This window comes from Protopterus annectens, chromosome 13.part0, assembly GCF_019279795.1.
Source record: "Protopterus annectens isolate FY-2018-M chromosome 13.part0, PAN1.0, whole genome shotgun sequence".
Taxonomy (NCBI): Eukaryota; Metazoa; Chordata; order Ceratodontiformes; family Protopteridae; genus Protopterus; species Protopterus annectens.
This window is the reverse complement of record NC_056747.1, coordinates 1,067,997,590-1,068,012,589: the sequence shown is the minus strand read 5'-3', so window position 1 is coordinate 1,068,012,589 and position 15,000 is coordinate 1,067,997,590. Positions and strand designations below refer to the sequence as shown.

General features: G+C 37.5%; 1 protein-coding gene across 1 annotated transcript in view; it reads left to right on the top strand.

Moving 5' to 3' along the window:
• STAC2 (SH3 and cysteine rich domain 2) overlaps nucleotides 1-15,000 on the top strand; it is an 816,617-nt gene that overhangs the window by 343,452 nt on the left and 458,165 nt on the right. Inside the window, exons 4-5 of the mRNA XM_044055061.1 lie at nucleotides 8,128-8,215; nucleotides 14,416-14,528. Of these exons, the coding sequence (XP_043910996.1) occupies nucleotides 8,128-8,215; nucleotides 14,416-14,528 (201 nt within the window). The remainder of the gene's footprint in view (nucleotides 1-8,127; nucleotides 8,216-14,415; nucleotides 14,529-15,000) is intronic.

Here is a 15,000-nt window from a genome sequence, read left to right as displayed (position 1 = left end):
GATGATTGATGGATTTTATGACTGATCTCAAGCTCAGAGACTGTATGTCTGGACTAAGGAGTTCTTTCTCTTGTCTTAGGACAAGAGTTAATTACTAGAGTTTGAAGGTTGTGTGTTAGGTCCGGCAAGCCAGCATGTCAAAATCTACTGCAAATCATTAGCGGACCGAAGTTCCGCTGTGGCGACCCCTAACAGGGAAAAGCCAAAAGAAACATTTAAAATGTATTTTATTGCCGTGGCTTCCTGCAGGTGCAGATTACAAAACAAAATGTACATTTTGAGTTTCTGTTAGCCTGGGAAACTAAATTAGAATGGTTAAGAATGATGTGATCTGAAATGACTCAGCAGTATTGTGTTATCAATTTAAGGACAGAAAGAAAGGCAAGCATTTTGGATTTTGTCTGAAGAACATCCACTCAGCAGCACTTGCTTGCTTTGTATCGAAGTAGGATCTTAGACTTTAGTATTTCTCTTAAGGACAGATAGAAATAGTAAGATTAGTCTAGCTGTTTTGTATATTTATGTCAGACTATCCTCTAATAAACGATTGCTGGGATCTCTGAACTCTGTAATTTATTTATTTTACATTTATTTTACATTTATTTTACATTTGTTGACCGGGCTAGTCTAGCTGGATATATGTCCATTTTCAGTAGAGGCCCGGGGAGAAAAGCTCCACATTAAAACAGATAAACACACAGAGTATTAAGTATTCAGTTACAGAACATTAAACTTCGGATACAGATAGGTTGCTAGATAAAAACAGGTGATTAAGGTAATTTAGCAACCATCGATGGAACAGAAGAATAGCACAAAAATAAGATAAGTTAATCCTTAGTGTTTTTTTTTTTTTTGTGAACACTGTGGGAAGAAAGTCTTCAGAAGGATATGGGAGATCAGGGTAGTTAAAAACAGGACTGGGAGAGTAAGTGAAGGGGGAGAAACTCAAGAGACAGAAAGAGGTAAATTACATCTTTCTTAGGTGCAATAACAGCAACTAGAGCAACTAGATGGTAGAGGCCTTAAAGTGGCAATAAAGTGAGTAAGAAACTTGGGAAGACTGATTATGATGAAAATAGACAGAGACAGTCTTAGTCAGGGTTTGAACAGGGACATAGCCAATGGTTTGTAAGGTATTGTTTTAGTTTCTTTTTGAAGAGTGTAGTTGAAAATAATGATGTAAGTTCACTGAGAAGTAGGTTCCAACTTTTCCCCACAGTATTAGAGAAAATGGAATCTCCTGCTTTGTTGTTGGGTTTATGTATGGATACCAGAAGTTTATTGGCTGAGCGCAGGTTTGTAAGATTTTTATATGGGCAGATTAGACTAGTGAGAATTGGTATGTTTTCTGGGTGGTAAAGGGTTTTATGGGCAATAATAATTTGATGAAATAAAACTTGATTGTGCAATTCAAGCCAACCAAGCAGCTTCAGATTTAGGCAGTGGTGGGTTCTAAAAGGAGAGCTGGTAGCAAATCTGGCAATATTATTGTAAGAGACTGCCAGCTTGTGGAGGTTGCATTTGGATAGATTTGTATATATAGGAGAGGCATAAAAGAGAGTAGAGATAATGTGGGTTTGGGCAATAGTAGTTCTAGCTATGGGAGTAAGGAAGGGCTTTATTTTGTAGAGGGAGCCTAGTTTTCGGTTTACTGATTTGATTGTGATGTTGAGGTGAGTGTCAGTTAAGGCTGTGGTCAATAGTTACTCCTAAGAGTTTTGTAGTAGTGTCAGGTGATATGACTGTACCAGTTTTAGACTGGATAGTGAAGTTTAGTGGGGTGGACGTTTGTGTAGGAGTAAAGAGCAAGAGTTTAGTCTTTTTGGGGTTAAGGAGGAGACACTGCTGTAGAAACCATTCTTCTACAAGCTCAAAGGTATTCTGGATGAGGGACTGCACTTCAGACAACCCTGTGGCTGAGGATATTAATGTGGAGTCATCTGCATATTGTATAGTTACAGCTTGGGGGATACTAATAGATAGATCATTTATGAAGATAGAGAACAGAAGAGGGCCTAATATGGATCCTTGGGGTACACCAAGGGTGACAGGTAGGTGGGAGGAGAGAGTGTTTTCCCATAGCACTGCCTGTTGCCTGTTGTCTAGATAGGACTTGAACCACTGTAATGCGTGAGTATCAAATAAGAGGGACTTGAGAAGATTCAGCAGTAGCTGATGGTTAACCATGTCAAATGCTTTTGAAAGATCAATAAAGATAGCAGAGGACAGGGTATTATTGTTGTGATTTTTGTTGATGTGGTCAGAGAAGGAAATGAGGGCAGTAGTGGTGCTATGGAAAGGTCGAAAGCCATGCTGGGAGCTGGCTAATAGGCTATTTTGAAGAAGATGGTCTAATAGTTGATGGTGGATGCATTTTTCCATGATTTTTGCTATGGGAGAGAGGAGGGCAATTGGATGGAAGTTTGAAAGTTCTGATGAGTTGCCACCTTTATGTAGTGGGATAATATGTGAAACTTTCCAGATGGATGGGATAGTACCTTCAATAATGGTTCTATTTATAAGGATAGATTGGGTAGGCAATAACTTTGGCTGCAATTTGAAGCTATTTAGAAGGCAAATGGTCTGCTGAAGGGGTAGAAGGTTTAAGTTTTTGAAGGAGGGTACAGGTGAGAGGATGTGGGGTCAGGGCAGAGTTGGAAAGTGGGCAATAAGGTATGTGAGGAGGAGGACAGATTAGAGGATACATGAGGTAGAGAGTTAGAAAGTGACTGGATGGCTTCAGTAAAGAAGTTATTGAAGGAGTCAGCAATTTGTTTGGGAGTGTCAAGAGTAATTCCAGATGGGGTTGGAGTTTCAGAATTGCCTGGGTGAATGAGTCTAGTGATACCTGACCAGAATTTCTGTGGACTTTGCTGGTTGGTATTTTGAAGTTGGAAGAAGAAGTTGTTTTTGTCTGATATTATAGATGTTTTAGTAGAGTTTCTGAGTTGTTTAAATTTTAAGTGATCAGATGGGTTTTTAGAGGTACACCATTTGGCCCAGAATTTGTTTCTTAGCAAAATGTTTTCTTAGTTTCCTTAGTAAGCCATGGTGCTGTTTTGGTGATGTTCCTAAGGGTACAGGAAGGGGCATGGTAGTCTAGGATTTCGAGGAACTTGGAATTGAAGTATGCCACAGCTTCCTCAAGTTGGAGGTATTTCTATGGTGTCCAGTTACATACACTCAGTTGATTTAGGAAGTGTTCTGGGTTGAACTGTTTATTTGAGCGAGTAGTTCTACTGTAGGGCAAGGTATATTAAGCTTTTTCCTAATAATATAGGTTAGGGAGTGATCACTAAGGTCATCTGGCAGGATACCTACATTATAGGTTATGGACTGGGTATTTATTAGGATCCAATCTAGGGTGGTTTCTTTGTTGGTGGGTTTATGGGTGCGAGTAGGTGAGGTGATAATTTGGGAGAAGCCATGTAGATTTATGTGATTAGTTGGGTTATCAGTATTACAGGTATTCCAGTCTATATTAAAGTCACCTAGCACAATGTTTTCCTGTGGATAGTTAATGGACAGCCAGCAAAGGATATTTTCTAGGGAGTTGATGTTATTACCTGGAGGAAGATATGAGCATAAAATGTAGATGGATTTACAAGTATTTAGCTGTAGCTTAGTGATAAGAATTTCAGAGTTGGTACTGGATGGTGGGTGAGCCTCTAGTAGTGAAAGTTGGAGCCCTGCTTTGTATATTAAGGCCACACCCCCACCCTTTTTGTTAAGGCAATCCACTCTTCAAATGTTATATCCAGGAGGGGTGCTTTCATAGCCTTGGGTTGATGGTTTTAACCATGTTTTGGTTAAGCAAAGGATGTTAAAGTCATGTACATCCAGTAGGGCATGAAGGTGAGTAACCTTATTGTTCACACTTGGTATATTTAAGTGAACTAAGAAGAGGGAGTTATGAGGCCTTGTAGGGGTTTGAGGGGGAGAGGTAGAAGGTCTACTTGGGGAAGCAGGACTAATGTTGGTAGGGCCTGGATTGGGATGTATATCACCATCTAGTAGGAAGTGTAGGTGTAGTCTATATGTGTGAATTAGAGAAGGATTCAGTATATTATGTCTTCTCTTGATAAGGTGGTGTTTATAGTTAATATGGGTGACTCTATGATACTTTGGGAGGAAATAGTTGGTAGAGGATGTTATGTTTATGTGTTTAAGGCTGGTTGGTAAAGCAGGAGGGGATGTTTGTTTTTTGGGCTGGTGGAAGCTAGAGTAAATGAGATGTTCATAGGCATTTAGGGTATAGGGAATGCAAAGGAAAGAAAGAATTGAAAATAGAAGTAGTATTTTGAGGTAAGTTGATAAGGATGGAATAGGCATCGTGCATCTAAAGTAGAGGGTGGAGAGTGGAAGGGTGGGTGACGTGTGTGTTAAAATAGGAGGAGTGTCTTAGAAGATGGATAGCTTTAATGAGATTGTGGGATGGGATAGGTTAATGGTGTAAGTGGGTGTGGTTAGAGAGGTATAAGGTCAGATGCAGTGGGGGTGGGTGAGATTTGGGGGTAGGGTAGTGGAGCGGAGGGAGCCCGCAGGGCGAACGGAGCAGGTAGAGCTAAGTAAAGGAAGAAGACCTGAGGAAAACAATCAGTGGAATGCTGACTAGTAGAGGTAAGTTAGGAAGAGGTAGCTGAAGGAGGTAATAGAGGTAATGATTGTCTGAGTAGGTTGGGTAGATAAGAGAATTATGGTGAATGTAAAAGGGAAAAGTGGGACAGAATGAAATGAGTAAGATAAAACTAATTACATAAGAGATTCTATTTAGAAGCTGAAGGCTAGGTGTACTAGGAAAAGGGTGCCCTCTAAGTGGGTACACACTGTACTGCTGCAGTAGCTCATGGAGGGGAAAGTGGGTTTAGGAGTAAGGGTGGGAAAAGTGAAGTCAAGTGCAGGAGCAACAAGAGGAAAGGGATGAAGGTAGAGGAGTACAGAGGAGTAACGCTGCTGGCTATCCTGGCAAGGAAGGAAAAGTTACTACCTACTTAGTATGGAAAGAATATCTTTTGCATACAGTAACAAATATACTTTCTGTCTTCCTTGAAGGGATGAGTTCAGGGAGAAGATAGCCTTGTTAAAGTAATCAGTATTGTCTTGTGGTTTTATTATTTATTATTAAATATTTTTAAACCTTTCAACTGTGGCTATTTTGTGTAAAGGTAATTTAAGCTCTTAGAGTGCATTGCATGTATTTGGTGATACTGTCCAAACCACTCCAATAGTCTTGTTGTTCGCACACTTACTATTTGGATAACAGTAATATTACACAGTGAAATTGGTCACCCTTTGGGAAGGGTCTTATTAGTAGCTGATAAGAGTAGTTGGTGGTAGTGATTACTACCTTATAGCCTGGCAGGAGGGGGCATAGCTGGAGAACCTGTGTCAGCCTTCCTCAGGAGTGTCTGTTTATTTGTATACAAACCAAATCACAAAGTGTGTTTGTGTCAGCTGCTTGGGCAGGGACATGAAGCACTGGTTAGACAGAGAGGGTACTGGAGGTTTTGGGTTGACTACTCGGCTAAGATCTGAACTCTATAGCTGTGCCAGTGGGGAGTCTTATTGGGGATCTGGATAGAAAGGGAGAAAGCAGTCCCAGACTCAATGTGATCTCTGTGTGCTTGTAAGAGGAATTGTAATTTACTGTGTGTATACTTGTTATCCTTCCCAATGTGTACACCCCTCACTGGTGCTAGTGGTGAGGATTGAGGCTTCTTAATTACTGGGCCAGTGCACAGGCATCACAGTAACAAATGCAGTTTTGTCGTGTGGCCTTTACCTGTATGTGAATTACTCTGCCATCTTGTTATTACTCATTATCATACACTGCTTATTACCATGTCATTATATAACAATTAGCATAGGCTGCTCACAACTGTGCTGCTTGGCCTGGGCATATTGTTTTTCTAAATTAGACACACACCTCTTGGACTTGGCTGCTTGTCACACAAAATTGGCTTAACCATGATGGGACAATGTTTTCTGAATCCAACCCTAAGTCCATTAACTTATGCATTAGAAGCAGAGCACCTCTTTGGCCCTCTTCAAAAGGAACCTTGATGATTGGATGGGAGAGAGGAAATTCACCCCAGGGATCACGTCAGTTGCCCTGCTAGACAGGGGTCCAGGGAAGTAAATAGTGTGGGAAGAAATAGCCAGGGAATTGTTATGGCCCTAGGGCCGATAGCCTAGTACCAACCTATGAACAATGAAAAGTTGTAGAAATGTGTACTAACAAGGAAGGCTGGCTGATGGGCACTTGCATGCATCCTAATAGGTATTTTTTCCTCTATTTTATGAGTGAAGCCAGGCTAGAATTCTTATGTTTGCTAGCAGACATCATCCATTTAAATCAAAAGATTGAAACTTTACATATTGACATTTTGATCAATTAGTCACAGAACTTTCAACTGAATGAGTTCAGAAAAGTTTTAGGACTGAAGTATAACACCTTCTGTTTGCACTTGTTACTGCATTGGTTCTGTTGATTCTAGTACACTGGCAAGAAATGGGACAGCCACCTTTAAGTTCATAGTTATGCATGCTGTACTTTCTAAATAAAGATAAGCAAAAAAACAGGAACAAAGAAAGTGTAGAGGTTCAAAGGGATGAGACTCTTTTCCAGCATTCATTTCCGTAGTGTGGGAGGTTGTGAAATGAGAGTGGATTTTTGTGCTTTGAGTGACCATTAGAGACAGCCATGTCTGAAAGTGTATTCTTTTTTGGTTGAATGTATTAATATCAGCCCAGCCTAAGACGGCCACCCAGTGTAGTGCAGATAATGCAATAACAATTCTATCATAACTGGAGAAGGCCTAGCATTCTGTGATAAGGATGAGGAGAAAAAAGTAAAAAATGGGCTGTCAGCTTTCTGACAGTTTATCAGCTATGGCCAATCCTCCAACCCATTTATGAACTTGAGCACAGCAGAAAGAAACATTTATATTTACTGTTATAGCCTTCATCCATTCTGAATGTGATGGTAACGGGAGAACTTGAGATAATCTGCAGTGACTAAAATGTATTCCTTATAAATGCACTGTTGCACTCGCACATAAACACACACACACACACACTCAAATGCACAATAATTTGGATGGACTAAGGTTCACATTAAAGCATAAAATCCACTGAAATGTGATATTGTTGATGCACAGTTATGTATATACCTACACACACACACACACACACACACACACACACACACACACACACACACACACACGCACACACACACACAACACACTTGCAAGGTATATACATACATAAATGCACAGTAATTTCACCAAGATTGACATTAAAAAATTAAATTCACTGGAATGTGATACTGTTGTTTAAAAGCTGTAATGTTTCATTTCTCCTGAACCCAAAAATACAGATTTGTGTAAACAAAACAGGATGAAAGACACTCTTCTAAAAGACCAGTAGCATCCTTAGCTCTTTCTATAAATGAAAATCATCAGTGTGACATGTAATAAGCGACAGCATCTTCCATTGCTACTGAATGATCCTGACAGATCTACCATGCATGATTTTAAGGCACTTGTATGCGTGTTTGGTAAACTACTTGTTAGTAGTGTATTCACTACAATATTTCAGTATGATTTCTTCATGAAAAAATAGTGCTAATGGTTGCTATTTGAATGAGAAAATGAGGTAAGCTTTATTTTTTTCAGTTGTTGAGAAAAACCGAGCATATTATCTGAAATGTGTCTGTTTTGCAAAGTCCGAATGTTTAGAAACTATAGAAAGAATAAAATAGTCTTTGTCAATCCAAATATATTGTCAACTGTTTTTGTTTTTATCTCTGACACGTGCCTTATTGTTTGGCAAAATGTAACAAATATTTACTTTACTTTTGTAAAGAAAAACAGTTTTTTACCAGACACTGCAAAATGTCTAATAAGTCTACAGTGTATATTTTTCTTGTATGGCAATGAAATCCTGTATGCAGGCAAACTCTTATGCTTGAAATCCAGAGAATATTGCAAGGAGAAAATTAAATGATCTAGGGATAATTCATCTCTATATATAAATCCTTTGTTGATACATATTAAATGAAGCATTGTCAAAAAGCAGGCACTAAATATTGTTAAGCTGTGAAATTTGTTTCTCTTTGGCCAGCCAACTGGATTCCGACGAAACTTCAGTTCGCCACTGCTGATTCATGAGCAGCATGCGGTAGTTAAAGAAACTCAGACAGCACCTGCAGGTTAGTAATTGGACTCCTTCTGGCAAGAAAAGTAAAAAACTGTAAGAATTAGTGAGGTATTTTTTATAGAAAGTGGTGGGACTCGCACCTCACTTCCTCCAGCATGTTCTTTTCTTTTCATCCATCTGTGTTTTTTTTTTCCTTTCCCTTTTTTAAATCTCAGTTGAGCTAAAGCAGCTAGCTGTGTCAGAGTCTTACTAGTACCCAAATTTTGTAACTGATTGAAAAGAGAAAGGTGCACATAGGTTGTTAGCACAATGCTTAACATGTAGTTAGTGAGCCTCATGGGATTTGAAGCTGGGTTTCAAGTTCTGCATTTAATGTAAGTATGTCATAAAGATGTCTTTATATTTGCCTGCCATAACCTTAATCAACTTAATGAAGTTAAATTTTTTACACAAACAGTATTTTCTAAAGTTATCTGGTACCTTGTGTAAATAAAATTATTTAGTTTATGGAGCACCACAATTACTCACTGAAATCAGGACAAAGCTGCTTAACAAACGTTTGATGACACCTAAGTGTTGTTAAGATTACATCTCACTTCACGGACCAAGAGCAAACAGTGCTGGTTGGCAAAGGACATCAGCAGAAAGTAAGCGGCTTTTAAAAGCTTGTCTTCAGTCCGGTAGACCAGAATGCCCTGGCTGATTCACTTGCTGGGATTAATCCAGTTCAGCAGGTTCCGTTAAATGAAACATAAACCACTTTTCCACTGCAAAACTCTCTACTACATTGTAGTACTGTACATCTAGAAGGTTGCTGTTAATTTTAAAAATAACCACAGTTCTCTCCGGTCTTGTCTGTAGTCCTGTACCACATTTTCACGCATGGCCACATGGGCACACAGATGCACACAAAAGGAAAAAAACAAAAGTGTTTGCATCAGAGCAGGATCATGGTCAAATGGAGCCCTAGGCAGAGTAAGGGATCACCCCCCCTACACCCCCCACAGCTATTCGAATGTCTGTTTCTCCCCAGTTACCACAAACACTGTTGAAACCTGTCATTGTGCAGACTATTTTCTTCTTTACTTCTACAATGATTACAGATATTTGGATTTAATTTATAAGTTTCAAATTTTATAGCACAAACACTGATAGATACTTACTAAACAAAACAATACAGTCTCACAAGGAAAACAAATGTAGCATTAACAGTGAACTTCTCTGCCCTTGAAACTCATTCATTGAAATGACATCACAACCCACATTCAAAAAAAATGCATGTGGCCAGTGGCAGATAAAGTTTACCTGTGGGCTGTTAACAAACCATAGGCCCCTTGCACACACTTTTTAGGACCATGCATACATGCATTTGTTTTTGATTCACACTCCTGATTGTATTAAATATTTTTGTTTATTTATTTGTCATTTGTTAACTGGGTTAGTCCAGCTGAGCCAAAGGCCCATTTTCAGTGGAGAACCAAGGAGAAAAGCTCCAGAACAATAAACAAGAGATATATATGAATACAACTGAAAAATAGAAAATTACAAAGTAATATCCTTGAACAACTTGACAGTAACAAATTCACAATAAAACTATATACAGATATAACATGGCTGAGTGAAAAGCATGTATAGGTATAGAGAAAGATAAGTCATAGCTACATATAAACAATTCCTTATATTTACAAGATACATAGTTAGTTAGATAATAAAAACATGAATAGCATTGCAATTTACCAGGACTGTGTGTAACAATGTATTTACAAAGAGTATAAGTAACAAAAAAAGCAGCAGTTCATTATTATCATTATTATTATTATTATTATTATTATTATTATTAAATTATTTTCTTCTTATTATTAAATTATATTATTAAATTATAGTCCTTGTATAACATGGCATCCCTTGTTAGTGTTTTTTAGATTTGTAGTTTTTAACATTTTTCCAGTAAGCAATGAAACAAAACTTGTGACCTAATAATGACAGAACTGCCAATTTCAGAACATTTTAATGATAAAAGGCCATTCAAACTTCTGTCATTACAATCCACCAATTGTTGATGTTATCAAATGTTTGCCTCTCCTCCACAAAACCACATTGATCCATATCTATGTATTTTGGCATCACCTTTGCCATTCTTTTAACCATTGTACACATAAACACTTTATAATCATGGTTTACAATTGAACTGGCCCTATATGAAGCTGGATCTGATGGGTCTTTACTAACTTTATGTATTACAGCCACCACAGCTTTCTTCCAGGATGTTGGTGCTTCTCATCCTCTTAAAATATTGTTAAAACCTTTCAGATTGTTCATTTTTCCCTCCTGGCTTCCAGGCTTCCACAGGAATACTATCTGTTCCTGGGGACTTTCCTGTAGATTGGTTATACATCACCGTTTTTATCTCATTCCTCCTATCCTAACTGTTAGTAATTGAGCCTCATCTGCCTCTTATCTTGGCATATTTAATTCTGTAAACATCTCCATTTGTACTTTTTCTTTATTACCATATTTCTCTGCATCATACAGATTCTCATAAACATTTCTAGTACCTCTACAGGATCTCTTATCTTTCTTGTTATAGGCTCCCTAAGTTTGGCAAAGCCCTTTATACTTTCTGTTGCCTGAGTCATTGTGTTAAATGGTTTTGCGCACTGGAGTTATTATGGAAAAAAAAAAACATTTGCTTAATTACAGTCTTTCTAAACTTGTGCATATTATCAAGGTAACCCCTTATTTTCTGTTTAGCATTCTGCAAATTGCTCTTCTTCCTGTTCTGTGAGATCCCCCCTATTCTGTAATACTATAACTTTTGGCCAGTCCCTCTAAATAATTCTTGTTACCTCTTAACCATATCTCTCCTTCTTTTATTCCCACCCTATTATTAAACCCCACTTTAATTGTATCCCACTCCCTATCTGTATTTTCAGAAGAAATTGATATCTTCTGTAATAACTCCCAAGTAATTTATACTACCCATTCCTTAAATTCCTATCTTTTCAACAGATAGGTGGGAAAGAGCCAGTTTTTCATTTTTATTTCATTATCCTGCATTTTTATTTTAGTTGTGTGATCTGAAATAGTTATTAGATGTGCAGCAAAAATTTCAATTAAATGCACGTTACTGTGAAAAATAATTTCTGTCTAGCCTAGCCCAGTTTTTGTACCTCAGGGAATAATACATACATTCAATCCAAGTGCCTACTACTGAATTCACATCTTCCATACCAATTTTTTTCATAGCTTGTATTTCAAAAATCTAGCCACATTTGTTATATTTTTCCTTTCTGGCTCCTCTAGATATACCCTCACTGCTGCAAATCAAATTCCAGTCCTCTCCTATAAGTAAAATACCCTGCTGAAGGCTAATTATTTTTCCCAGAATTTTCTTAAGCTCCATTATAGCAGTTTTAGGTGGAATATCAATAAATACATACCAGTGTAATCGTCCTACCTTGTCAGAAGCCCCTTAGTACTGCCATTCTACCATTTTTATTTTTTTAATCCTCTTCTATCACTAGTGGAGCTCCTCTTGCAATTAACATAAGTACTTCCCTTTTCCTTTGACCCAGATATTCTGCTGAATAACCATCCTGAAATCCTTTCTTTATCAAATTTACATGCTTAGTTCTTTCCAAATGTATCTCCTGCAGCATAACTATTTGCACTCTACATTTTAATATAGTTCACTACTTTCTTTTTTGTATATATCTGTCAGACTGTTTACATATAAAGATAATATAGAAAATTTTATCGTTATGTTAAGAAGTTATTATTCCCACCTGTTATGTGTAACAGTTTTTTTAAACATCTAGTTCCAGCCTTTGTGTTACACGCATACACTTATGGTTGGCAGGTTGATCTTTTATACAGTTGTTTCTTATAATAGCCATTTAAACCTATATCACATCTTACAAACATTTTTGTTTTAGTGAAAACCCTCAAGCAAAAAAAAAAAAAAAAAAAAAAACAGACACACCCAGAACACTCTTAAAAACTAACACACAAAGCTATGTACCTCTTCAAGTATTGAAGTTTAGACCTAATAAAAGGATCAATTGTCCCAGACTCACAGCCACACTCATAGAGTTGGTTTAACCTATAAGAAATGTCATCCATGCCATGCTAAGACACTTGGTACGGTCTGTGCTCCTAAGTGGTGCCTGTTTCTGTCTAGTCTTTATTACTCTCCCAGATCGGAAAAACACTTGAATGCTTTCAGAAAAACATCTATTCTGATTTTATTGCCCCTTATCAGATTGTCTGCATAGAGACATGAGAACCAGATACAAAGTTGGGTCTACAAGTACTCATTTATTTGCTAGAGAAAACTTTTTATTATATTCAGTGTTCTTTTTTATTTATTTGCTTTCCCCTAAAACTTGTTACTAGATCAAGCCAGGTGCCTTAATCCATTCCCCAATGCAAGAGTAAGAAAGAACATATCTGTTTTTCTTGTATCATGCTCTTTTGACCAGGCTTTTCTTCTTCTTCCTTTTTTTTTTTTTTACTTTGGAGTGCCTACATTTCTTAAAACTGAACAAGGAAAAGAAAAAAGGAAGAAAATGGGGGCACCAGTTTACATTAGTGTCCCTATTAGATTCAAAAATAACCCAGAAAGCTTTACTTTACAGCATGCAGATTATACCATGCAATATAAAAATACTACTATTAAAAACAACATTTTACAGTTGACCCTTTCCTTCCTCTTCCCCTCACTTAAATGTTCTTCCAAACATTAAGGACATGAAGTAGGGCATATTCTTTGTGGTCCTTTGCAAGTTTAACAAAGTCAAAGCAGTCCAGTATTTCCAGGTTTTCTTGTTGTGTCATGTTTCATGAATAAAATTAATGATTTGTAATCCCACATTTATTTGTAAGTTTCTGATTTGCTGTTTTTTTCTGCTTATCTCCATCTCCCAAGTCAGGTTTCTGCTTCATTTCCAACTTACTGCTGGTTTTCTGTAGTCAACTGTTGTCCTTTTTTCTGTCTCTCAAGCATTTCCCTTTGGTACATTGGAAAATGTTTCAGTGGCACAGTCTCTTTATGGGCTTTATTACCAGAAGACCAAGAAACAGAATGTTATTTGACCCCCCAGGAAAGAATATTCTGAAAATAGCTGGATGCAGCAGCTTGACTCTCATTCCCTGATTAGTGGAATAATTGCCTGGTGCATTGTGAGTAATCATATTCCACAAACACTCTACTGTCTCCCACTTTAGAAATGTGTCCTTCTGCCACAGTTTTGTCAGAATCAACTCTTTCTGCTGGTAGGACTGCATCTTTACCATTAAAGATCTAGGTTACTTTCTCATGGCCAGGTTTGAGCATAAACATGATGTACCCTTTCAATTGACAATTCCTGCTGTGAAATACCAGTCCAGTTGCTTATTTGTGCTTTCATAAAATGAATAGTCTGTTCCTTCCATCTTCTCTGGTACAGCATAAAATCTCACATTTTTCAATGTGCTTTGTACTCTAATTCTATTATTTTTTGAAACGTCTTCCTGAGCAGTCTCAAACTCAGCCAGCCTTTTCTTAATTTCTACCTCTGATTTTTGCAGTTTTCTCACTTCATCTGAATATCTGTTTAAAGCTTCTTCCATTTTTTCCAGGATTTGTTGTTTGGGCTGATATACGTCTTCAGTGTTTTATTTATTGAACATTTGACTTATTTTTCCTCTAGGTTACTGGAAGTCATATCTTATACCAAACCTGGAGGTTGCACTATTTTTTTGCTGAACAACTGCAGAATTCTTCCCATCCATTGTTTTCTCCTCACCTTTTGTGATTAATTTTGTTTCAAATTCTCTGAATTTATTTTTTGGTGGCATCCAGGCAGCCCTTACTAGCCGGTTCCTGAAATTTGACCAAAAAGTCAAGTTTACTGGCTTTCTTTTCGGAGTTTGATTTCACATTGGGAGAGCTGAAATTAAGCTGTTGCTCAGTGTACAGCCATGTTGGAAGTCCATCAAATGTTTATTTACTTGATAAAAACTTGTGATTTATAGTTCTTGATGCTGACAGGGAATGCAGAAGCAAAACATGAGGGGAAGGCTTGAAATCTCTCTTATTATGAAGTATATCCTTAGTATACAGTGTTGCCAAGTTATGCTTAGTTTTTATACTTGTGTGCAACTTATATGTATATTTATTATATAACACCAGTTCTAAAACAGTATTACTATTAAGTTCTCTTTTATGAATTTATATCTGTAGTAACAGTTTTTCTGATGTTTGTATTATAGCTACTGCTGGTAAAGTGGACCCAGTTTATGAAACACTTCGCTATGGCACTTCTCTGGCTCAGATGAGCCGCTCAAGTTTTGGCAGCGTTTCTGAGTCCCCGACAAGAAGCCTGGTGAGTACCCACTTCTATTTCTTTCTAGTGTGGAAATAGTCATAGACACAGGATCCTACCTTTGAAGGGCTTTCAAGTGTTCCAGGGAAGCTGCTTCTAGGAAAATGATTACACTGCCTCATGCTTCCAGTAATGCTTATTTGCTGGAATACAATTCTGAAGCAGCTAAAGCACTGCAAAGGCTTTAGGTTTCACGCACATTTCTGCTAGGGCTGGCAATTAATCAAGTTTTCCACATGTTTAATACTGAATGCTTGAAAAACAAACAGTTCTCGGTAGGACCAGGCATCCATGTTTCCTCAAATGCTAAATTATATGAGCTTTTCATATGCCAGCTGGTGCAGGCTGCAGTTTATTTTAGCCAAAAATGTCTCAAAAGAAATTTCATATTTTAAAAATGCAACTAGTATCAGAAACCTAAGTGCAATTGTTGTATTTTACACTATCTTCTTAACACTGTGATATTTTAAGA